The sequence below is a fragment of the Cornus florida genome, unplaced genomic scaffold (assembly GCF_030987335.1).
Source record: "Cornus florida cultivar Cherokee Brave unplaced genomic scaffold, ASM3098733v1 CherokeeBrave_3.0.0_Hap2_Chr01, whole genome shotgun sequence".
Classification (NCBI taxonomy): domain Eukaryota; kingdom Viridiplantae; phylum Streptophyta; class Magnoliopsida; order Cornales; family Cornaceae; genus Cornus; species Cornus florida.
Window position 1 is genome coordinate 106,830,140 of NW_026775571.1, and position 24,975 is coordinate 106,855,114.

At 34.0% G+C, this 24,975-nt stretch overlaps 2 protein-coding genes across 4 annotated transcripts; one reads left to right on the top strand and one right to left on the bottom strand.

Annotated features, from left to right (window-relative positions):
• Positions 1-8,774: 8,774 nt before the first annotated feature.
• On the bottom strand, positions 8,775-10,481 carry LOC132279877 (pentatricopeptide repeat-containing protein At2g29760, chloroplastic-like). Its single transcript, XM_059781928.1, has one exon. The coding sequence runs from the start codon at positions 10,479-10,481 to the stop codon at positions 8,775-8,777; it is 1,707 nt and encodes a 568-aa protein (XP_059637911.1).
• Positions 10,482-15,129: 4,648 nt separating this feature from the next.
• On the top strand, positions 15,130-24,445 carry LOC132312333 (uncharacterized). Of its 3 annotated transcripts, XM_059810680.1 has the most exons (10): positions 15,130-15,320; positions 15,609-15,664; positions 15,749-15,863; positions 16,789-18,029; positions 18,398-19,724; positions 19,845-19,986; positions 20,217-20,347; positions 20,450-21,297; positions 21,866-21,978; positions 23,814-24,445. In XM_059810680.1, the coding sequence occupies exons 2-10, from the start codon at positions 15,611-15,613 to the stop codon at positions 24,130-24,132; spliced, it is 4,290 nt and encodes a 1,429-aa protein (XP_059666663.1). In that variant the 5' UTR covers positions 15,130-15,320; positions 15,609-15,610; the 3' UTR covers positions 24,133-24,445. The 3 variants fall into 3 exon arrangements, with proteins under 3 accessions (XP_059666663.1, XP_059666655.1, XP_059666670.1); XM_059810672.1 differs by having other exon boundaries at positions 18,398-19,986; XM_059810687.1 differs by lacking the exon at positions 23,814-24,445 and adding an exon at positions 21,372-21,427 and having other exon boundaries at positions 18,398-19,986.
• Positions 24,446-24,975: the final 530 nt, after the last annotated feature.

A 24,975-nucleotide genomic window follows, 5' to 3' on the forward strand; every position in this document is an offset into this window, starting at 1 on the left:
ATCATAACTAGTATTATCTCAATCTCACTTTATTGAGAATATTCTATATTATCAGATGTTAAATCTTTCATATCAAATATACCAATCAGTATATCATTTATATTTTAAGGCATACAATGACTTACGCATCACATTTATGTCATTGTCTCGGTAGTAGCTTTAATCCATTCAAGGACTTATAAGCTTACACACTTGACTTTTCAACTGGAACAAATAACTCAGCACTTCAACTGAAAAAAGAACTCTTCTAGTTGTTCCATAATATTTTCCTCGTAGAAAATAATATGCACGTACTATTGTTATAATAATATAAATGATTTTTGGTTCTATCCTAAAGCTCTTAGGACTTGGAACCCCCCACATTTATAAGTATTTCTGTTAAGATGAGTGACTCGTAACAAATTTCATCTATGGATAATATCTCCCCACAACTTTGGGATAATCCTGAAATTTTATCTCTAATGTATTTATTATGATTTTTCAACTATGAAAGTACCATATATTAAATACTTCACCTCATCTACCTTTTCAAGGTTCCATATTCGCTTCTCAACAAGCATATATAATAGTCTCTAGTGCATATGTACTCACTTTATCTTTAGCATATTCTTATAATAATTCACCGACATTACCGTGAATTAATGCTAAAGATATTAATTACAATGGGTTCTAATTAATATTTGCTTTTACTTCTTTTATATTTGTAAATTGAGTTATTCATGTTTAGGTTCATGTTAAGTCAGTCATATTAACATGTTATAACCTTTCATGTGTCACACATCACATAACTCAATCATTTAAGCAAATAATTATCTTATTATTTAAGCTTTGGATCACCACAGAGTGAGCACTCACTTCTTAGCTATCATTACTAGTCAAAAGTGAGTTCTTAACTATCATTACTAGCTTAGATTAAGTACACTATTCTCATATTTCACTACTAGGTTATGATGAGCACCCACTTTTTAGCTATTACCGCTAGCTTGAAGTTAAGTTTGTTTAGCTATCAATTCTAGTAGTTCATAGTTTTAGTACATACTTATCTAAGTAGTCTACCTTGGTAGTAGAGTAATTTGTTTTAAAGAATATTCTTCAAAAATTACTACTTTATAAGTAGTATTATTCCCTCCTACATGAGCAGATATGATGAATAGCTCAAATAGCTTATGGCTAAAATAGCTACTCATCACCCTCGTGTTTTTTACTATCAAGTTGAGAGCTAGAACCAACTAACAGATTTTCCATCTTCCTCTTAGGTTCTGTGCACCTCATTAATCATTTTAGCTTATAACTAAGCTACCTTGTTTGCAACTCAGTAACATTTTAGCTTTTAGCTAAATTGTACATTAGAGTTAACTAGTTTGATTTAGCTTGTCTCAGTGTACTAGCTTAGTGTATCTATAACATTAAACTCTTTAGAGTTATCGAAAAATCTTTTCTTATTTAGCCCATTCACAGCTATACGTGTCTTAGACACTAGTATAGATCTTTCTCCCTTGACTATTGGAAGAATTGACATACTTAGACTAATCAATTTTTGTCTGTTGTATTAAATACACAAACCAGTCATGAACTCATACAAAATTAATAATATCACACATTAAATAAGTTATATTGTAAAATTAAATTACTACGCACACTAAGTAATTCAACCACATATCTCAATATTATAATTTCAAATAATAAACTTTTGTAAAAATAATATTGAATTTGCATAACAATATAGTTTCATATTATATCACATGATTAATTATATCACATAATTAATTTAAGTAAAAAAGATTTGTGGCTCATTCTCCAATAAACATACTAGAAAATTAGGACCAAAAGATGTAGACGTTCTAGCCTACAAGAAAATGATATGCACTGATGTTATAACTTATCAAAGGTTTTATGTAACGATCCACTCCATCACATAGTATGATATTGTCCACTTTGGGATCAAGCCCGCACAATTTTATTATTGGATTTTATCTCAAAAAGCCTCGTACCAATTGGAGATAACACCACTACATAAAATCACTTTACCTTTCCCTTACGTAGGTGGTGTGGGACTGTGCACCTGTAACTTGCTCAATGTGATAACATGTCAGTGCCTCTTGCACCCGCCCACGGCACACCCACCCACAAGGTTGCCACATTATAGGTCTCACTTTAACTTTCTTAGGAGAAAGTACAACCTTAGTTAGACACCCCCACATTTTTAAGAATTTATAAGAAGGTCTTCGAATTTTTTATAATGCATATGGTGTCACATTTCTAAGGTTTCATCTTTGCTTCGTGGCAAATACACATAACGGTATCTTGTGCAACCAATGATAAAAGTAACGAAGTATCTTTTTTCACCTCTAGTTGATACATGTTTAAGGTAATGTCATATACTTCATAATATCATATTACAAAAGTAAATAATTCAACCAATATTGAATAATTCAATAATCCACTTATATAACATGCTTCAATTTCACATAATATTGAATGCATTAATATTTAACATATTATCATATAATAATGTATATAACATTATTTTATCATATCTCAACTATTAGTATAATATTTACTTGTTTATATCTTAAATAGAAACATATAATAAAATCTACACAAGGAAGAAATCTGTCTTAAGATTGTTGGTAAAATATATGTTGAATGTGACTTTTAAGATATAACAACCTTTATACTAATATGTCATGAGACAATTAACAATATGCTAATAAATCATTAATTAAATATGCAACTCTATATTTAATTAAATATACAAAATAAAGCAATAAAATAATAATAATATGCAAGGAATGAACCTGGACCGAGGCTAGTATTGGATACTATATCCTTAAGATAGATTCGCCCCGCTATGGTGCTAACGGACTCAGTGGCGTCTATCTCCCAGGATACAACGGTCTACATCCACCAGTAGCAGCACTACAAACTCGTGGATACGGCGAACCTCCTCTGTGTAATACTCTCTCTGACTAAAAAATGCATCTATATACTATATAAATGCTGAATTGGGTGTAATCCGAACCAAATGGTTCGGACCAATCTTAATATAGCTCGATGAAATTGGATTAGGATCGAAGTGGCTCGAACCACTTAACCTAAGGTTTGAACCCACTTGCGTTGGGTTCTAGTCTAGAGAGGGAGATAGAAGAAAATGAAAATGAATAACTTGCAAATGATCCAAATGGGGGTATTTATAGAAACAGAAATGCCTTTTCTGATTGGGTGCGTCTCTTCATCATTGGACACAACCATTACAATAGGTTGCAATGGTTCACATGGTGTCTATTCACCACTAGACACATCCATTCCAATAAGTTGCAATGGTTCACATGGTGTCTGTTCACCAATAGACACATCCATTCCAATAGGTTGCAATGGTTCACATGGTGTCTGTTCACCAATAGACACATCCATTCCAATAGGTTGCAATGTGTCTTTTCGAATGGGTGCAACCATGGGTCATGATGGTTCGAAAAAAGGTGTAACCTTTTGAAAAAACTAAAAAGTGGTTTTTTAATTTAAAAGGTGTAACCCTTTAGAAAAACTAAAATATGGTTTTTTTAATTTAAAAGGTGTAACCTTTTAGAAAAACTAAAAAGTAGTTTTTTTAATTCAAAAAACCAACCACCCAAAAAAAACATACTCATTTGTAAAACCCATTTAAATAAGCCCAGCCCAAAATTAGGCCCAATCTAAAATTCAAAAAAAGAATAATTTGAACTTTACAATTAGGCCCAAGCCCAAGCCCAAATCCTAAACTCAGCTTATTTAAATTTCAATTTGTTTCAACATTTTTTCCATGTGGGACAAACATTTCCCACATTTTGCATACCTATTTAGGCTTATCAAAACACTACACTTTGGAGCTAATTTCTCATTCATCCAGAAACGGATTTCAGAAAGTAAATATACCACGTTCATCTCCTTGCGTAGAGAAACGTGCTTGTCTAGAGATCCGTAAAAAATTAGTAGCGGAATCTATTTCAAATCTCATCCAAAGTTTATATTTTTAATGCCCCCGTTTCCAACAGTGTATATGATATTTCTGATTTTTTTCTTTTGCTAGGAAATGGACATGCAATGGCATTTAAGGGGAAAAAGAAGAAGGAAAACATAACAGCAACCATAAAAAAAAAAAGAAAAGGGTAACTTCAAAACATCCCATGCATTAAGTCCAAGCATTGAGAATCTTATGGCTCTATTCATGAAAGTTAATAAATTTCATTAAAAAAAAAAAAAATCAAAATTAAGTTGAACACGACAGAGGAATAATAAGTAGCCTATGGGCCAAACTAGAATAGAGATCCATATCTCATTATATCAGTTATGTATCTATATATTTTTTATTAATTAATTATAATTTGTGTATTATATTAATTATCAAATGAATATAATTACTTTTTTATTGGTTAATTAATTTTTTATATTATAAATTTAAAATATATATATGTATGTATATATAATTTACAATAAATTATTTATGCTTTGTATATAGTATTAATTATCAAATAAAAATAGCTGCTCTTCTATTAGTCTATACAATTTTTTTTTTGTTTTTTTTTTTTTTTGCTTTTATTTTATAATTATGTCATTTTCTTCTCTTAACAATTTTACACCTAATTTGGACTTCCATGTCAATACTTGTTCAAATTTTTGTTTTTGTAATTTGTGTGGACTCTTTTCCATGTAGATTTGCACAACTAAATCACCATCTATTAAGTTAAAAATATATAAATAGTGTTTTTATATTTCATTGAGCTTATTGCAAATAAGTAGATAGACTAATTCTTTTTTTTTAAATAAAAAAAAAAAAAAAACTATTATTATTGTATTAATATAATCAATGTGAGAAGGCCTAATTTACTAATTTCACCTTTGGACTTCCATGTGCCATGTCAATACTAATCAAACTTTTGATAATGTAATGAATAATTAACTTAGAGGATACTTGTTAAAGATAAAAGGTGTATTAATCTATTTATTCATGTATTAATTAACTTAGAGGATTCTTTCATGTCAACCTTAATTAGTCCATGAATATCAATAATTTAGTATTGTATTAATAAAATTAATGTGAGAAGGCCTAATTGACTAATTTCACCTTTGGAGATATTGATATTTTGTTCAAATTGTTTTCTAACAGTGGACTAAATGATTGATATTCATAAAATAAAATAGAAGGGAGAAAAGGGAATATGTATACTTGAGAGAATCGATCACTAATGTATTACCTCAACAAACCCCATGCTGCTCTAATTAACTCTCAACAAGTCCACGCTGGTCTTTAATCACACATTCACGCCCATCTCTCATATCTCTCCTGTTAACTGTCTCTTACTTTTATTTCATTACTGTACATGTCGTGCATCCTTATTCCTCACTCCATTTTTCTCTTTTTCTATTATTTTATTAATATATCATTCTTGTCATTAATTTTTGCTAGGTAATGAACAATGACTGTGATGATTCTGTGGGCGAGTACAAGATACTCACAAATTATTACACTAGCGAGTTACGGGTGCACAATTCCATATCGCCTGAAAAGAGAAAGGTGAAGTGCTTATATGTAGGTATGTCACTCCAATTGGTATGAGGCCTTTTGGGATAAAGCTTAAGAGCAAAATCGTGCGAGCTCAGGTCCAAAGCGGACAATATCATACCATGTGGTGGACTGGGTCGATACTATTTAGCTACGTATGTCACTCCAATTGGTATGAGATCTTTTCAGATAAAGTTCAAAAGTAAAATCGTGCGGGTTCAGATTCAAAACGGACAATATCATACCATGTGGTGAAGTGGATCCTTACAATGACATTTTAGGGAAAAAAAAAAAAAAAAAAAGGAAAGTAGAAAGGGCAATAACAAAAAATAACTTCAAAACATCCCATGCATCAAGTCCAAAGCATTAATGAGCAACAAGTCTTATGGCTCTCTGTCCATGAAAGCTATTGAACTTCATTATTATCCACAAAAAATTTCGAAGTTGAACACGGCAGAGGAATAATAGGTAGTCTATGTACCAAATTAGAAAAGAGGTTACATATCTTATTACATTAGTTATATATATAATTTATGTATTATATTAATTATCGAATAAATAGAATTCTCTTTTATTCGTTAATACAAGTTTTTCATAGTATATTATATATATGTATCTATATATATTTTATGATGAAGTATTTATGTTTTGTGTATTGTATTAATTATCAAATAAAAGCAGCTACTCTTCTATTAGTCAATGCAAGTTTTTGTTTTTAATTTTTTTTTTCTAGCTTTTATCTTATAATTACCTCATTTTCTTCTCTCTACAATTTTATACCTTTGGACTTCTTCTAACTTTTTAAATTCTCTTGCATGTCAATACTTGTTCAAATTTTTGTTTTTTGTAATTTGTGGACTCTTTTTCACGTAGATTTACAGTTTTACACAACTAAATCACTATCTATTAAGTTAAAAAATATATAAAAATAATATTTTTATATTTCATTGAGCTTATTGCAACTTAAGTAAATAGACTAATTACTTACCAAAAAAAAAAAAAATTAAATAGACTAATCTAAAAAAAAAAAAAAAATTATTAGTATAATCAATGTGAGAACAGAGAACTCCCATTGTGGCCAAGTGGATTGTTTATGAGATAAAGCAATAACTTTCAGTGATACATTATGGGCGACTAAAAAGATCTGAGGCTTTCCAACCGACAATGGTAACTAAATGAATGTTTAGGGCTAGGGGTGCAACTTGGCCTTTCCAACCTGAACGACCTCAAGCCAACTTCGGGATGGGTTGGGCTGACCCGAGGTAACACAATTTCGAATTCTAACCCGTTAGACCCACCCTGAATCTTTTTAGTAGCGTCTTTCAATTTAATTTCAAAAAAAATTTAAAGATTGTTTTGCAAAGACAAAATATGTATATGGTACTTATATTTTTTCAGTTTTAATTTTATTAGTATTGGAAAGGCAGTGTATTAGTACTTACAATTAAAATCTTATAAAAGATAATAAGTATGACATAAGTACAATAAATTTTTAAAAAAATATATTCAAAATGGGTTCTACCCATGAACTCAAATCCTTCGGATTGGGCAAATTAATTGGATTGATGGATTGTTATTATTATTATATAAAAAATAAAAATAAAAAACTCTCTCCTATCTACCTATTTCAAACCCTAGAAACATTCAGCCCCTCCCAAAAAAAAAAAAAAAAAATACTTGAAATCTTCAAAAAAGACAATCTTCAAATTCGGGTTGGACTGGTCTAACCGATGCCAACCCAAATTGGGCTGGGCTGAGAATTTTCAGCCCGAGCCCAACCCGTACTTGTAAAAATCAGTTTTGGTCTTTTTATGTGCTAGTCTCTTGAAGTACTTCAAAGTTCCTTCCCCAGTCAAGATCTGTATATAGTTGAAATAAGCAGCTCTTGGAGACTTTGAAACATTAGATTTCATGTAGGCATAGAGCCTTCTAAGCCAGGATATAAGCAGCTCTTGGTATATGAAGATTAAAGAGTGACAAATGGTAGTATAGATAGTTTTCCATGGTTTACAAATTCCTCCTACTTTAATAAAAGAACAGCCTCATTTTATTGCGTGCCATACTATAAATTTGTGTAAATAAAACAAGTTTTAATGAGCAAGGTATGTGCGACCTAGTGATGACCGTGGAGCGTTTAAGCCTCTAATTTATTTATTTATTTATTTTTTTCGTTGGACGTGAATTCCATTCATATAAAATTAAAGCAAAGATCATTATTGGATTCAAGAAAGTGTTACATTTTTTTATTTTATTTTAAAATCAATACAGGAAACACACCCACATATTTCTGTTCGAAACTTCTACCTCGGTTTTGGAAGGCAAAGAGATACACTAGGCTACAGGTTTACAACTTTTGGTCCTCTGTCTATTTCAAGAACACTTTATTAAACCAAATAACAATTATCTGCTGAAGTGGCAATTTGTCGAACACATTAATTCTAATTTTTAACATTATTTATTCTAAATTTCAACACTAAATTTCAACACATTAAATATGACTTAAATATGTAAATTTAATGTGTGAAAACAAATTTAATTGGGTTGAAAGACCCTATACCACATATGTTGTAACATTAGAGATCTTTGATTCTTTTTAAAAAAAAAAAAAAAAAAATTCAGAAACTATCGTAACAGAAAACAACTTAAAAAAAATAGAGTACGTGTTCCCACAATAGTTTTCATAAAGCCATAAAGACCAAACGAGTTATTTTTATTTATTTTCAATTTTTTCTGTTCTTTAGAAAGAAATAACTACATCGTAAACACGCATGAGAATGATAAAGTTGAGTTTTTTAAACAACATTTAATTGGTATGAAACGGAAAGGGAGGTCCCAAATGTATTTACATAACACGAGGAGGTGCATGCTGACCTTCTTGCCTTGAAGAGAAAAGATTATAATATGTCACATTTGGTAGGTCAGCTGTCTAATTCTATGATCATATCATTTGGTAGACCGCATCGGTTTCTCACAATCACCATAATTTTCCAACATCGACTTCATCATTCTAAATAAAACCGAGATTAACCCGACCAATTTGGGTAATGGCCTTCTTAGTTCTTCATGAACCCTCTTTGATAAACTCCGGTTTAGTTTCCCACCATTTGCAGTCTCTGTTTTATCCTTTTAGTACAACTTGCTCTATTGCTCGGTTTTCTTAGCTTCCCGACGTTTTCAGGTTGTATTCTTCTCGTATCCATTTAGTAAAAACATGCTCTGTTCTTCATCCTGTTGCTTAGACTGGCCTGTCTTGCTGCTGAAATATCTTCAGATCAGTTTTCATTTCTATCGAACTGATGCCTGGCTCCTTCGTCATATGAACTTTTTTCATGATTCGTCTCTTCTCTTCAACTGTAGCCCAGTCTCCTGCAAGAGCATAGAAGTTTGACAGCAGTATATAAACTTCATGGCTTTGTGAACCCAACTTAACAAGTTCATTTGCAACCTTTGATCCGAGATCAATATTTGAATAACTTCTGCAAGCACTAAGTAGAGTTTTGTAAGCTACAAGTCTTTCGTCAGGTGGCATGATATTGATAAACTCCTCCGCCTGGTGCAAGAGTCCGGCTTTGCTCAAGAGGTCAATCAGACAGCCTAGGTGCTCAATCTTTGGTTGGATATCGTATAACCCTACCATTCTACTGAACAAAAAACAGCCTTCTTCAACCAGCCCCGATTGTCTACATGCTGTCAATATAGAAACAAATGTTGCTTCATTCGGCTTAATTCCATGTTTCTCCATTTGATAAAACAACCTCAAAGCTTCTTTTTGGTGCCCATAATTTGCAAGCCCTTCAATCACTGTTGTCCAAGTAAAAACATCCTTTTCTTCCGTCTTGTAGAAAATCACCATGGCTGCATCCAAACTTCCACACTTCAAGTACATGTCAATCAGAGCTGTTTTGACAAAAATGTCTTGCCTTATACTGTTTTGGAGGACAAACTGATGAACATATCTACCATATTGCAGGTCTGATATGCTAGCACACGCTGCAAGAACACAAACAATAGTGGTTTCATCCGGTTTCACCATTCCACTCTCCATTTTCTTGAAAAGTGCTAAAGCCTCATTCGGGCGCTTTCCCTTTACATACCCATGAATCATTGAGTTCCACAAAACTATGTCCTTGTCAACCATACGATCAAATATATCACGAGCCATATCTACAAACCCTATTTCCATATAACCATTGATCAAAATCGTTTGTGACACTACATCACTCCTACCATCCATCTCGGTAAACAACTTTCGCGCCCCATTCATCTCCCTGCACTTGGCATACAAACCTAGCAGTGCATTCTCCAAATTCAAGTGGCAAATGCATCCCACTTTTATAACATAAGCATGGACTGCCCTACCGTACTCTATCCCTCTTACTTGTGCACAAGTTGTAACTAAAATCACCAAAGTGATCTCATTTACTCGAATGCCTTCATGCAACATTCCTCGAAACAGAGGCAGCACTTCGGACTTTGACCCGACTTTTGTGCTGTAAGCGGCTAGGAGTGTATTCCAACTTGTGATATCTCTCTGAGACATAGTGTCAAACAAGAGGTGTGCGTCGGTCATCTGTGCTGTGGAGCTATATAAGTGAATAAGAGCATTTTGTACATAAATGTGGCCATTTAGACCTATTTTTGTGATGTGGGCATGTACTTCTTTACCTTTTGCAAGTGAAAGTATACGAGTACAAGCCTTGAGTACAGATGGGTAAGTGTAGTTGTCTGGGCAGATAGAGTTTGATGTGATAAAGTTGTTGTAAATGAGAATGGCTTTAATGGGTATGGGGCTTTTAGAGTAGGCTATAAGAATCCAATTCCATGCGGTGGTGGTATGGATGAGACTAGTTGTGATGGTTTTGGCTAGGATTTTGTCAAGTTGTTTGATGTTGTGGGCTGATCGCCTGAGGAACAGAAGTATTTTGTGCACTGGGCTGCACATTAGTACTTCTTTTGATGGGGATTGGTTTGGTTTGGTGTTTGGCTGTCAAGACGTTGTTAGTTACAAAAAGGGTCTTCTGGTGGGTTAAGTATGACATGCGCGCAAAGCATACATAGAGGGCCAACCAATTATTTGAATGGTTGCTTTTTGAGCCTTTTCTTCCCATTTACTCCGACAATAAATAAAAACTTGAAACCACAATATTTTGAATTAAAAGGTGTGGAAATATCACTAGACTTTATACTATATAATCTTTCTAACAAAATTAATTAATGTGGAAATATCACTAGACTTTATACTATATAATCTTTCCACATTAATTAATTTTGTTAGAAAGATTATATAGTATAAAGTCTAGTGATATTTCCACACCTTTTAATTCAAAATATTGTGGTTTCAAGTTTTTATTTATTGTTGGAGTAAATGGGAAGAAAAGGCTAATTAATTTTGTTAGAAAAATTATATAGTATAAAGTCTAGTGATATTTCCACACCTGTTAGAAAGATTATATAGTATAAAGTCTAGTGATATTTCCACACCTTTTAATTCAAAATATTGTGGTTTCAAGTTAATTAATTAAACTTTTATCAAAGAACACTAGCTTCAATAACATAAGTTCTGCTCTTTAAATGAGGAGGTTGGGTGTTCTAAACTCTAGCTTCAATAACATAAGTTCTGCCCTTTAAATGAGGAGGTTGGGTGTTCTAACCTCGCTAGAGGCCTAATATATAAAGAAAGTGAATTTACAACGAAGAAATCCTATAAGAATTGTACTTTTATCATTGTTGGATCACTTACACACAATCACATGAATCATATATTTAATTATGGAATATAAACTTTTAATTATTTCAAAAATCAACTATACAGTACTCAAATATTCATTATTATTTTTATAATAAGAAACAACTATCACTATTCGATAATTTTTAGGCTGGATTCGGGTTAAGCTGGGCTAGCCCGCCCAAGTTGCACCTCTAAAACACTAAAACAGACCATGAATCATCATTGTCAAGGTGCTAAAAAAAGAAAAGAAAAATATTTTATATCTGTCAAGGTGCTAAAAATTAGTCAATATACTATTCACTGTTGCGTCTGTGTGGGTCCAAGCTCACTTAGTAGTTCGCTTTGTACAATTACTAGTGTGAATTTATGTCGTTAGTAAATTGGGGAAATTCCTTAATAGTTCTATTTTTAGAGCTGAAAGATAGTCTGTTTGGCATACATTTTGTTTCTGTTGTTTTTTATTTTGGGCTGCTATAGTGTTGATTTTGACAACAAAAGCATGTTTGGTGTGACCTTGTTTTATTTTACAGCAAAATATTGTTTCCAAATATGTTTTCGGTTTTTTTCCAAAACACTTTTACGGCAAAAACAAAATGCCTAAAACAAAGCGCTTACCAAACCACCCTAATCAAGTCCTAAAAGTATTTTTGTGAACAAACAAGTCCTACTTTTATAATTTATTTCCAAATAAGTTTAAATTTATTTCATTTTCCAACATTACCCTTATTTGTCATTTTCAATAATTAGGGTTAGGAATCTTCACCTTCTTTTTCAAGCGGGTTAAAAATGCCTTCGATACGGTTGCGACGAGCTCCCTCAAACAAAGGAAGAGAACCACATGCCAACTCAAGAAAACGAAGCAAGGCGAAAATCGTTTTGCTTGTTTATTGTCATTCACCATTTTTTTCGGTGATTTCAGGTAAGGTAGCACTTCTTTCTATTCTTTTAGGCAAAAAAACATAAAACCCCCCTCAAGTATAAAAAATCAGCATTTTACCCACCTGAACTACAAAATCGAGCAAGTCAGACCCTCAACTTTCAGAAATGATCAGTTTCACCCCCTAGCAGTCCTTTCTGGCTCATTTCCGGCACAGATGGAGCGCGTGAGGTTACTTTATGATATAATTTTATAATTGCCCTTACAATATGGCCGTTGTAGCCCTGTCTATAAATTAACTCCAAAATTCCTTTCTTCTTCCTCCAACAGCAACTGCTCCTCTCTCCAAGTGCAGAAAAAAAAGACTCCATTAAAGTTGAAAAAGTTAAGGTCAGATGGGTGTATATATATGTGTGTGTGTGTGTGTGTATTTCTGTACTTTATATATATATATATATATATATATATATATATATATATATATATAGTGATATCTTTGTATAAGTAGAGGTTGTCCTTTGAGCAGTGTCTTAAAAAATCTTGGGAGTAACCTTGCCTCTCAATTCATTTGAATTTTTTTTATTGGTTGCATTTTAGGATATTCATGGTTAAGGACCACCAATGGGCAGAGTATATTTTCAAATCTATAGGTAATCTGGTGGAACTTCTGTGACCCAATAATTGAATATTGCAAAAACCTAAGAGAACAAGTCAATCAGGTCATAAAGGTTGTGAAACAATATTTCCACACAGGATTATATTCCTCAGCATATAACATTATTGAGGAATGAATTTTAAACAATCATTTTTTAAACTAGTACTGTTTGTATCTTCAAAAGCTCCAAGAAACTGAAGAATACATATTTCCAAACAAGACCAAAAATGGGTAATACCCAAATGATATAACACCAAATGGGACATCATTTACTCGATTAAATCCAAATGAGATTAGTTTGAACAAATTAGAACCACTAAATCAATACCAAAAAAAAAAAAAAACCCTGACAATAGAGGTGTGAACTTTAATCCCAAATCAATAGCAAACAAATCAAATACTATATCTACAACATTTGTAAATCAATTGTACTCAGAATATTCATGCTCATGAATAGAAAATAAGAAGACTATAGTGATTCGAAGATAAGATTGATAAAGAGCGAAAGACATGCCTGCTAATGATTCGAAATGTAGAGCCTCCTTTGTTCAAATTTCAAAGGATCATTATTCGATTATGCGCGCTTAGATATAAATATATGTATATACATATGGATATCTTTTTAGAGAGAGAAAGATGTGGAGTGAGAAACAATTCCACTAACCATACAGCATCATTGGACAAAGAATCAACATTATACTAATGAGATACATTGTAAGAGAGAGGGAGAAAGAACGGGGAGAAAGTGCACTTATTCAACTCTGGGTCAGACCAGTTGCATTCCCTTGGCTGAGTTTGATAGAATATCTTTGATTCCATAAGGTCTCCTTCTTTCTCTTCTTCATGTTGACCCAAGTGGCATTGGTGCATCACCCAATTGGTTTTTTCGGGTTTTCTATTCTTGCCAAAGTTTGTGTAGAGAACTAGGATTTTCTTACACCCTTTCTGTTTACCACTAACCATGACCAGCCTGGTCTTGCCGGTTTTGTGCCACTGAGTTTCTCCACCTTGCAAGTCACATTCGGTTTGAGAAGATTAATACCCAGAGGAGGGAGCTTGAAAGGTTGAATTTTGAGGGTATTGATACTAACAAGCCTAGTTGCCAAATTCTCTTCTTCACCACCACCACCACGAGACATCCCTCCCTTACCCATTTTCTCTTTCTACTCTCTCTCTAAATTTTTCAAGTGAACTGTGAAGAGTGAGGTGATGTATTAACATAAGGGTATTGATGGTATTTCCCAATTTTAATTTTATTTGCTTTTTTTAAAATGTTAATTATAATGAGCATTTTTGTAAATGTACAATGACGGTGACCGAAAATGAGTCAGAAAGGACTGTCGGGGGTAAAACTGATCATTTCTGATAGTTGAGGGACTGACTTGCTCGATTTTGTAGTTCAGGAGGGTAAAATGCTGATTTTTGATACTTGAGGGGGGGTTTTATGCTTTTTTGCCATTCTTTTATTTTAAACTTTATCGTTTGGATTTAGAATGAGGATTTGATGATTGGTAAAAGTATATTGATATGAATAATATATACAAAAATAATAACCCAGCTTACCGACATACCCGAAAGAGAGATCAAGATAAATAACTGTCTCAACTGTTTGAGTGCATTTCTTGTATGTTACATGAACGGTAAAGGTCTAATGTGTGGTGGTGTGAGAATTAAAGAAGGATTTTTGTTCAGCATGTTCTTATAGAACTATATACGTATAGATGATCATATTATTAAGTCCTTGTTTTTTATTTTATGTGTATTAATTTGTTTGGTGATTTCATTGCAATTGTGTTAATTTTCTAACTCGCGTGAAAAGAAGATAAAGATTCCCCAGCCTAATTATTGAAAAAGATAAAAAAAGGGTAATGTTGAAAAATAAAATAAAATAGAATTTGTTTGGAAATAAATTGTAAAAGTAGGACTTGTTAGTCCACAACAATATTTTTAAGATTTGATTGTCTTTCAGCTCTAAAAGTAGGACTATTAAAGAATTTTTCCTAGTAAATTTTCCATGAACACTCTTTGATAATTTCACCCAAAATACTTAAAAATAACAATAATATTATTTAGACGGATTTTCTAAGCGAATAACATCGGTGGGTGGAGGATTTTATTCCCTACTTTGAATGGAGTCCAAACTTACTGTATCAAAGGAATGAAAATCTCATCAAGACAATACAAAAATTTGAAAAATAGGTTAGAATAATTTTTTAAATAAATTTAAACAAAATGGGCCCAAGGGAAATTAGTTTGGGCCACTTTGGGCCGAACTAATTTGCATTATAAATTTCTTCGATTTCTTACAGCCTTATAATCCGAAACGCTTCAAGGTTATATATGCTTTGATAGATTGAAATTTTCCAAAAACAGGGCTTACAAAAAAACAAACAAAAACTAGGGTTTAGTACAAGGAATCCAGAGAAGACAATGTCCTCGGCATCACCTCTCATGGTGCTCGATTGAGAAATTGGAGTTTCTCTTTAGCCATCTAACGAATGCTCTTTTCATGAAACAAAAGGTCAGTGATTTTCTTCACGCCTCTCTCTATGCGTCTCTCTGTGTCGGCAGTGTAATTCAGTGCAGGGTTAGGGCTTGTAGCCCCAAATCATTTTTTTACCCTTTTGCTCCGTTTTCTCATAAACCAAACAGGGTAAATTACCCTAAATCATTGTTTTTTATATGTTAACTTTTTGTCATTAAAGCGATTCAGTTTTCTAGAAGGAGTAACTCGTGGTTTGATTCCATTTACTTGTTTTTGTTTCGTCTCCCGTACCCTAATTGTTCCTTTTACTTCGTATTCTTTCAGCGATGGCCGCAGATGTAGTGCTGAAAGACGAATCCGTGTCTCTCTGCTGTGCGGTGGTATGTTCTTCGTTTTTGTTCTCACACAATATTATTTATATATTCACGGTTGTTCTTACTTATAAATAAATATTATGTGTGCAGTGGAAAGAGAAATGCTCAAAATTGAATGAGCAACGTAAGGCTCTTAGGCAAGCTGTGAGCATTTATGAGCAACAACTTGAAAAATCTGAAGCTGAGAATCGCAATCTGAAGAAAGGTAAGAATGAATGCAATTATATTTTTTGTAACCACTGCTCCTACTCTACCTTTCCCTTGTCTTTTTTATAGTCTTTTTTTTTTTTTTTTAATTTAATTTTATTTAATTTTTTTAGTTCTCTGTTAGTTTAACTAGCTAACATGTATTTGATGGGAAATAAGAAGTTGGTATGGAAGAGAAAAAATAATTGCGAAAATTGTAGGCAAGTACATGAAGAGGACCCCTAGAAGACATCATAATGGGATAACAAAGCAAAATGCAAATATATTTCTTAAGGAAAAAAAAATACTGAAATAGAATAATGCATTTAAGTATAAGGGCTGGTCAAACAAAGTTCGAATAGTAGCCCTTTCAGTCAGATGGCCCACCTCAGATTCACCATTCTAGGTTTCTCTTTGTGAGACAGTGTTAGTGCCTCATTGAATCATGATTCTCCATTCAGAGGGTGAAATATCCACTGTATTTGGGATGATCACTTGCTTGCAAACCACTATTGAGTTGATATAATTCTTCCCCAAAATGGAGAACCTCTATTTTTAGCTTCCTGATGGTTCCATGGCAAACCTGGAAGATGTTCTTATGATATATATATATATATATATATATATATATATATATATATATATATATATATATCATACATAATATATAGCTTGATATGAATTCGATAAGAATGTAGTATAGACACATGCACTCAGATGGGTGTGCATCCCTAGGAAAGGCTTCTGCTGGAGTACCTTGTTGAGACCATTTATTTTTTGGTTGAATTCACTTCAATGATTGAATCTAGATATGTTTGGCTTTTTATTTCAAGGTGCATGTTTTGTGTTTCATATTTTATCATATATAAACACACACACAGAAATTTATTTATACAAATAGATGAATAACATCGTTGTTTTTTTTATTATATTTCATTTACCAGCGACAGAAGAAGAAAGACTGCTGGCAGAAATTTTAAGAGATGAGAAAGCGAAAGAATCGGCTATTCGAGTTTCTTTGGAGAATGAGATTTCTGCTCTGAAGTCTGAGATTCTTTCATTGCAGCAAAAAGCAGGTCCACAAGGTCAAGATATGGAAAGGGAAAGAATGCTTCTTCAAACGCGTGTTTCAGAAGGGGAAACAGAAATAAATCAACTCAAGGAGGTTCTTGCGAAAGAGAGAATGAGGGCAGATTCTGAGAGGAAGAAAGCTGAGGCAGCGAAGAAGAAAGCTAATGAAGCACAGAAAAGTGTAAAGGAAGAGAAAAATAGGGCTGATGAGGAAAAGAGACTTGCCAATATCGAAAGAGAAAAGGCTGAGGAAACTAGACTTCGGTTGGAGACGTTAAATGGTGAAGCCGATGAAATGAGATCAAAATTGGTTCTGGAGACACGTAAGTCTGAAGAGGCAAGGAAGAAGCTTGAGGTAGAAAGACAAAAGACAATCAAAGAGAAAAAACGTGCAGATTTGGAGATGACCAAGGCAGAAGAGCAAAGGAAGCTTGCAGAAATGAATAGGAAGAGGGAAATGGATGAAAAATGTCGTGCTGATAAGTTTTCTCAGCAGTTGGAAGAGCATAAACGAGAGATTGAGAAACTACAGAAGGAGATATATGAACTTGTATCGTCCAGAAAATTGGTTGAAGCTGCTGCTTGCTTACCTGATAAACAGACGATTGTTGATACTGAAAAGGCAAGCAAAATGCTTGGGAAAGAAAAGCAGATGGCAACTAGAGAGAAAAAACATGCGGGCTCAGAGATTAGCAACACAGAAAAGCAGAAAAAGATTGCAGAGGTGAATAGAAAGAAGGCCATGGAAGAAAAGCATCGTGCTGATCTGTTAGCTCTACAGTTAGAAGTTAATGAAAGAAGGATAAAAGAACTGCAGAAGGAGATATTTGAATTTCAGTCTTCTAAAACATTGGTTGAGGCTCCTGTTGAACCACCTGATAGAATTGTGAATGCTGAAACTGCTAAAAGGAAGCTGCTGAAAAAGCAATTGAGGTTTGAAAAGATGCGAGTAGAGCATGCCAAACAAGTGATGAAACTGGAAATGGGTCGTAATAATATTCTACGACAAGAACTGCGCTGCTTAAAACAGGAATTAATTCAATTTTCACTTCGCCTGGAGATACTGGATAAGAGCTTCTTGCCCGGTGATGAAGGTATAGATGATCTGGCAAAGGTTAGTCTCCCTTTTTCTTATATTTTTTTTAAAGCTCTTATGTATTTTTTCTGAATTGGAATATTATTGATTAGTTTGGTGTTATGGTGATGGCATTTATCTATGAAAAAAGAGCATACAGGTTTCTGATGTTTGTTATTGCAATCTATACTGGTTGATTTTTACTCAGAAGCAAGTTTTGCTGTAAGTACACTTTAACTTAGGTATTCTCCTGATGGCTGTTTTGTTTAATAACCTGGTGGGTGATAAAAGCCTGTTAGAGTAAACACTTCTAGATTGCATCATGCAGATCATTTCTTATGTGTTATGCAAAGCATAGACAATCTCCTTTAATGATCTGTTTGCTGAAAATTTTGTGTTACTTGCAGATTGGCTGCCTCTCTAATACGCAAAGCTTAAATTTGAAGAAGAAATCTTTTGCTGTAGAACCATGTCAGATGAAACATTGTGTTGAAAATGAGATTGTAAAGTCTAGTTGCAGAAAAGTAGATGCCTCTGTCAAGCAAACTGTAGAATGTGCTGCACCATTGCTCCCTATTTCTGGAGGGACCTGTAGTCAATCCATCTCAGGTATTGATTCTAAATTGGAGCCTCTGCTTAGAGGTTCTAACAGAAAAATCTTACAGAGTTCCGCCATAAATTCCAGCATGGCATCTTTTTCTGATAGGCCGTTGATGGGCTCACAGGAAAGAGGGAGTTTTTCTCTCACTGCATCAGCTAATTTTTCTGAAGAGAAATCAAGTTTACAGCCATCTATTTCCAGTATATCTGGTGAAGTTACGGAGCTGAGGTACAATGGAAATCTTGCAATGGTGGCTGAAAATAGTGTTGGAAGCCCCATTAACGTAGATTCTGCTGGGAGGAAGGTTGGCCATGGTAAGAAGAGAAAGATAATCCTTGATGCAGTTGAATCTGTTGAACATATGTATTCTGAGCCTAAGAAGTTGCATCTGCAGAAAGAAGAAGAGAAATGTTCTGTGTTGAAAGGTATGTTAAATAGTCAAATGGATAGAGCCTTGGAAGAGGAAAGGTTCATGGTCGCTAACCTACAAGGCAATTTATATGCTAAGGACATTTCTTACAAGAAGAGAAAGGCATCTCCTGGCAAGGAAGTAACTATCCATTATGTGCATGAATCAGATGGGCAAAAGGATGGCACTGAAGATGGTAATATTTGTGTCGAATCTTCCCCGTGCTCCAATAAGTTAACAGGAGGTGCTCAGACATGCATGGATGGTATACTTGATAATGCTGAGAATAATCAGGAAATATGGGGAAATTTTGAGAATGTTGCTAATGGAGACTATATGAAATTGCTTGACTTGGATAGTGCTGTTGACGAAGAATGTTACCGTGTAGCAACTGAAATTCCGTTATCACCTACTCTTCCTGAAATTGAATTTAAAAGTAACGAGGCATTTGTAGTTGACGACTCTATGTGGTTAGTAGATGGCAGTTCATATGGGGAATTTTCTAGTGAAAAGGACAATCTGGTGCCTTCTTGCGGCTTTGATGTCATCAATGTGGAGATTGATTCCAATAAGTTCAAATCTAATGGTACCTTTGGGACTTCTCCATTATTGCATGGGAGTGATGGTTTCGATAATTCTTTTGAGAGTTTAGAGAATAGTGATAATTGTAAACATAACATCACGTATGTGGGCGATGCTTCTGTTTGCCAGATTTGGGACTCAGGTACTGAGTTGGGGATGTCAGATACAACTATGTCTGAAAATATGGAGCCAAAGATTTCACATGAAAGTGAACTTAGATTTGTACGTGATAATCTTCCAAAATTCTGTGTTGTGGTTTCAGATATCAAGGACAGTTGCAGCATTTCTAGGATATTTTGTGCCACCAGAACGTGCATGGCTCAGTGCTCTATTGCATCACAGTCAGCTCAGGTGGTGCAAAAGATTTTGTCTGCTCTTCTTGAGATTAAAGATCTTTTACCCAGGTAGGTGATTCATTCAAATTCTAGTAGGTAAATCAGTTTTCTTGTGGAGTTATTATATTTTTTGTAGACTCAGTGCTATCATGACTGTTACTTGATACTGATTTTCTACTGTGGTTGTGTAAGTTGGTGAAACAATTACCATATAAATATTGTGCTCTAGAGGATGATGGTAGTAGTTGCTAATTGATTTTGTTTCTTTGTTGGTTTTGTTTTCTGTTAATTGTTTCCAGGGAGAAGGTTTGTGTGTTCTTTTCACTGCTTTTGAACAATTTCTCTGGGATTGCTTTGGGGAACCTTGGAAACTTTCTAAAGAGTGATTCTGTCCTCTTCTTAGATTCTTTCGCTGAAGAAATTAGTGCAGGTTTGTTTGGTTATTGGATGATTGTTAATTTTTGTAATATTTTATCCGGATAATTAATCTTTCATAATTTTCACTTGAACTTATAATGCTTTCGATGTGCAGTGATGTCTGATGTGGAGAAAAGAAGCATGTTCGCAGAATTATGCCACTTGGACGATCTGCTTACACTCATTGAGGATTTTCTTATAGATCAAAGAGTTCTTGTATATAGTGATGTGGATTCTGATTTATCAGTTGTTTGTAATTCAAAAGTCGTCATCATTCTGGATGGTACGGATATAGTCTTGTCCTCTGAAACAGCTTCGACTCACCAGTTGGTTGCTGGGGGCATTGTATTAGCATCAATATGTGCAGCAGTTGACCACATAGGTTTTATATGTGAGTCTTCATACAACATTTCGAGGATGCAGAAGTTTGATTCTTCGTTGATGCTGACTATTCTTCATGTTTTTGCTCATATCTGTGGATCTAAGTATTTTAGTCTTGACAACTACAGTTTATTAATGACTGTGTTGAAATCTTTAGTTATGTTTTTTGAGAGAGCAACTTTATCGAGTGATTCTGCTTGCGGTCTTCCATCTCTTACGGAGGTCCGGGCTGGATTTCCTTCTTGTACCGAATGCCCTTTTTCTGAGGGTGCGGTTTCCATGGATACTGTTGTTTCACTGCTCTTGGAAAAGCTTCAGAACTTCACCTTTTCCGGTGCCATGCATCAAGATCTGATGAAATCAGTGAATTCTTCAAAATCTGAAACCGTTTCCATCGAGGAGAAAGCCGGACAAAATTCAGGTCATGAAGATGTCCATTCTGACCTTTATATGAACTGCAACTTATGCTGGTGTCTAAATAAATCTGGGATGCTCACTACTCAATCAAATTCTGTCTTTGGTGAGACTTTGTGCCACTTGAGTGATATCCTGTCCCTAGTTGAGCTGGTAGCATGCAAGATGGTACGAGTTTCAACTTTTCTGGGTGTACATTATACTTTGTCTTGTTTCATTCTGATTAGCAGTTATTATGTTAGGTAAATGTGCATTGGGTGGTGCCTTTTCTGACCTGATTTGGCGGCCCTGTAATCAGGTGTTCTTTTCCAATGAAATTTTCCCGAAATTGGATTTTATTTTTAAATTCTAATTTTTCCTGGGAATTTTTCGACTTTTTTGGTGTTCCTGGATTTAAAACATTGAGTTGGGTTTTGAGTATCACAGGGAAAGCAAGGTGAAAAATGAAATGCTTGGTAGCTGTAACTTGTAAAGTTAATCAAAATGATTTTTTTTCACTTCAAGGAAAAATATATTTAATGTATGGCAAAATATCTGATATAGTGGGTCATTAGGTGAAGAATTAATATAGGATCAACCCTCATATTACAATTTGGCCTTTTCACTAGTATTATTATCAATAGCGACTGCAACTTTATAAATTGGTTCTTATTTTCATTTTGTGTTCTTGTACAACATATTCTTGGAGAATTATTCTGACCAATTACCTACTTTTTTTCTATTTCTTGCCATGCAGAGCTGGGATTGGACATGCAACAACATCGTTTCTCCGCTGTTAAAAAAGTTGGAATCATGCATCCCAGAAAATTATTTAGCTGCTATTTTAATTCTTCTTGGTCATCTGGGAAGGTAAAAAATTTGTTATTGCTTTATTGAAGTATAATAAATGAATGATATTGTTTGTCCTGAAATAATTTACTCCCTCCTTCACAAATTAATTTTGTTATTGCTTTATTGCAACATAAACTTGGCATTCTAGTTTGGGGCTGATATATGTTCCTGAAATAATGTATTCTCTCCTTCACAAATCATTATTATTTTTATATATTTTTTATTTTTGGGAATTCCAACTTTGTAAGGGGATATGCATTTAATGCATTGTCTCTTTCTAATTCCAAGTTAATCCAATAAAATTTAAAAATTTATATTATTGATGTGGGAAAGTTTTCAGACCCTAAGCATAATTTAGTAATTATTTGTGCATTGATTTTTAAAAAGGGAAACTATGAAGGGGCACTCATTTGGTGATGGGTTGGTAATGGTTCTATGTACTTTGTTATTACGTCTTATTTAGGATTTTTTCCCACTAAATGTGATTGATCTTATGCGGGATTCATTTACTAAGGTGATTGTTAAAAAAATATAGAGCGCACTGAAAAAAGACCTGCTCAGTGTATTTGTTAACTTATGAAAAGCATATGATGCGGTCCTGAGCGATGTAAGAATGTGTGTATCAACTAGGTATAGTTGATTTAAATCAAGAACACGTGTTGTGGAGATGTAACTAGTTGATGTGGTCCTGAGCGATGTAAGAATGTGTGTATCAACTAGGTATAGTTGATTTAAATCAAGAACACGTGTTGTGGAGATGTAACTAGTTGAGAATTGTGGGAGGAGAGAATCAGTGAAATTTCTAATAATAGTAGGCTTCCATCAAGAATCTGAGTTTAGTATTTACTCTTTTGCATTACTTATTGATGGGCTTAGTAGGCATGGGTATGTTGGTAGCTGGTGACATAGTTTTAATTGGTGAATCTAGTGGGGAAATTATTTCTAAGTTAAATATGGGAACTTCATTTTGGAATCTCCAGGTTTTGCCATGTACAGTATAGTCCAACTTATGCAACAACATAGAAGTTTTAGGTCTTCACGCATCATAAAAAATTGTCTTAACATACTCGGAAAAAAATAAAATAAAATAAATAACATCTTGATAAAGATGGAAGGAAATGCTTATGATGAATGGACTTTGTATGTGCCTTTGGAGTATTGGATGGTTGACTTGTATCTTATCAGATTGATGGGTAAAATTTAGATCAAAGTTGTGGACTGTTGTAGAGGGCTAGCAGCCTTGTTTTCTAGCATAGAATTTTGGGAATTTAAGAAAAAGTTTGTTCATAATTGAGTGTAGTTGGAACGATTATCTTGAGTTGGATTATTACGTGGGCGAGATTCAGTTGAGATCTATGTCCGTGTTTAATATGAAGACCAACGGAGTAATATTGGAAGATGATCCCACTGACCCATCTTCTTGTTAGGTTTCAGAATTGCCACATAGATGCATCTGAGGCAGCCAGGAAGGACATGTTGACTTATATTTGATGAAACCGTTGTCCTAGAGATGCTGTGGTCCTTGTAACTCAGTTGATTCCCGTCAATTTCAATGAACAAGGTGGGGGGCTCAACTCTGATAGAGGTTGTCCATTGAAAAAGAATGTATATTATCAATGTGGTACTAGATGGAGGAAAAAATAGTAAGATCGAGCGAGTTTAGCTGCACTTAAATGGTCTAGGCTAAGCTTACAATTTTTTTTTGTTCTTTTTATTTAGCCTTGTCATTTTTACATATTCCTCACTTGCTATCATGTGCTCTATCTTGTGGTCGGGCCAGGTTTTTGTAATTTTCTGGTTTCTGCGAACTTGTGTTATCCAAATATAAACATAATTATGTTTTTTCTTTGCAGGCTTGGAGTTGATGCTAATGGATATGATGACATTGGAGTTGGAAACCTGAGATCTTGGTTGTCTTCTTTTTTATGTCAGAACTCTACAAGAAACTTTGGTCTTTCCATCCGAATTGCTGCCATAACTGCTTTACTTGGGCTTCTTCCTGTCAATTTTGAAGAGCTCATTAAGAGTAATATCGAGTTTCCAGCAATTGTCAGTAAATCTCTTCCTGTTGATTGTATAAGGGAGTGGTTTTCTTTGTTGAGCAACGAGCAACAGTCCTTGTTATTTGGCCTCCTTCAATCTGCCGGCATGACCAATTGTGGAACTGGATAGTTTACCATGAATCAATTGTTGAATGGGACACTTGGTTGTATCTTGTCTTTTGTACTTAACAAGAATCAGATTAAAGTAGAAGTATTTTTGACGAGATTCACCATCTTTAAGAACCATGTAGAGGGATAAAGAAAAAAGGAACCAATGTGGTTTCTGGATCCAATGAGGAATACAAGAGAGAGCCGATCAAAGGCATTTTTGTTTCACCTGTAAGTCCATTGCAGCGAAATTGTGAAATTTTGAACGAATTTGTATGTCCATCATTGTGGCTTTCACTCGGTCTTTGGTAAATGTGGTTTTTTCCTATAGATTACCTTAATGGTTTTGGTTACAGAAATCTGAGATTATTTAATTTATTTCAAATTGTCCAAAAAGGATAAAACAATAATGAAGTTTTTCTTTGATCAATTGTCTGTAATACCTATACGTGTTATTGTTATCTTAAGTCGTGATTGTTATGATCGATCTTTCTATCCTGCATTATCCTTGAAAAGTAGCGTCTTGCTTTTCTACACTTGAACTTGTTGAAAGTTTTTACATGCTGAAAAATACTAGTAGAATCATTTGCTTGAAATCATGCAACTATTTTGATTATGTGATACAAAGTAACCGTATTGCTTCTGTGTGTATTGCCTTTTTCTTGATGTGGTAAGAAATGGAATACTCTCTTCATTTCTGAAGAAATTGCTTGGATCACTGTTTCTCTTCACTCGTATCAATCTCTCAAAGTTATTCTTTGAAGTAGTTTCTTCCCCAAACCTTTGCTTATGCATAGCTTGTCTATAATTGAGATAGGCAACCCTGGGAGAGTGGGAAACAAATGGCTTCATTTACCTATACACC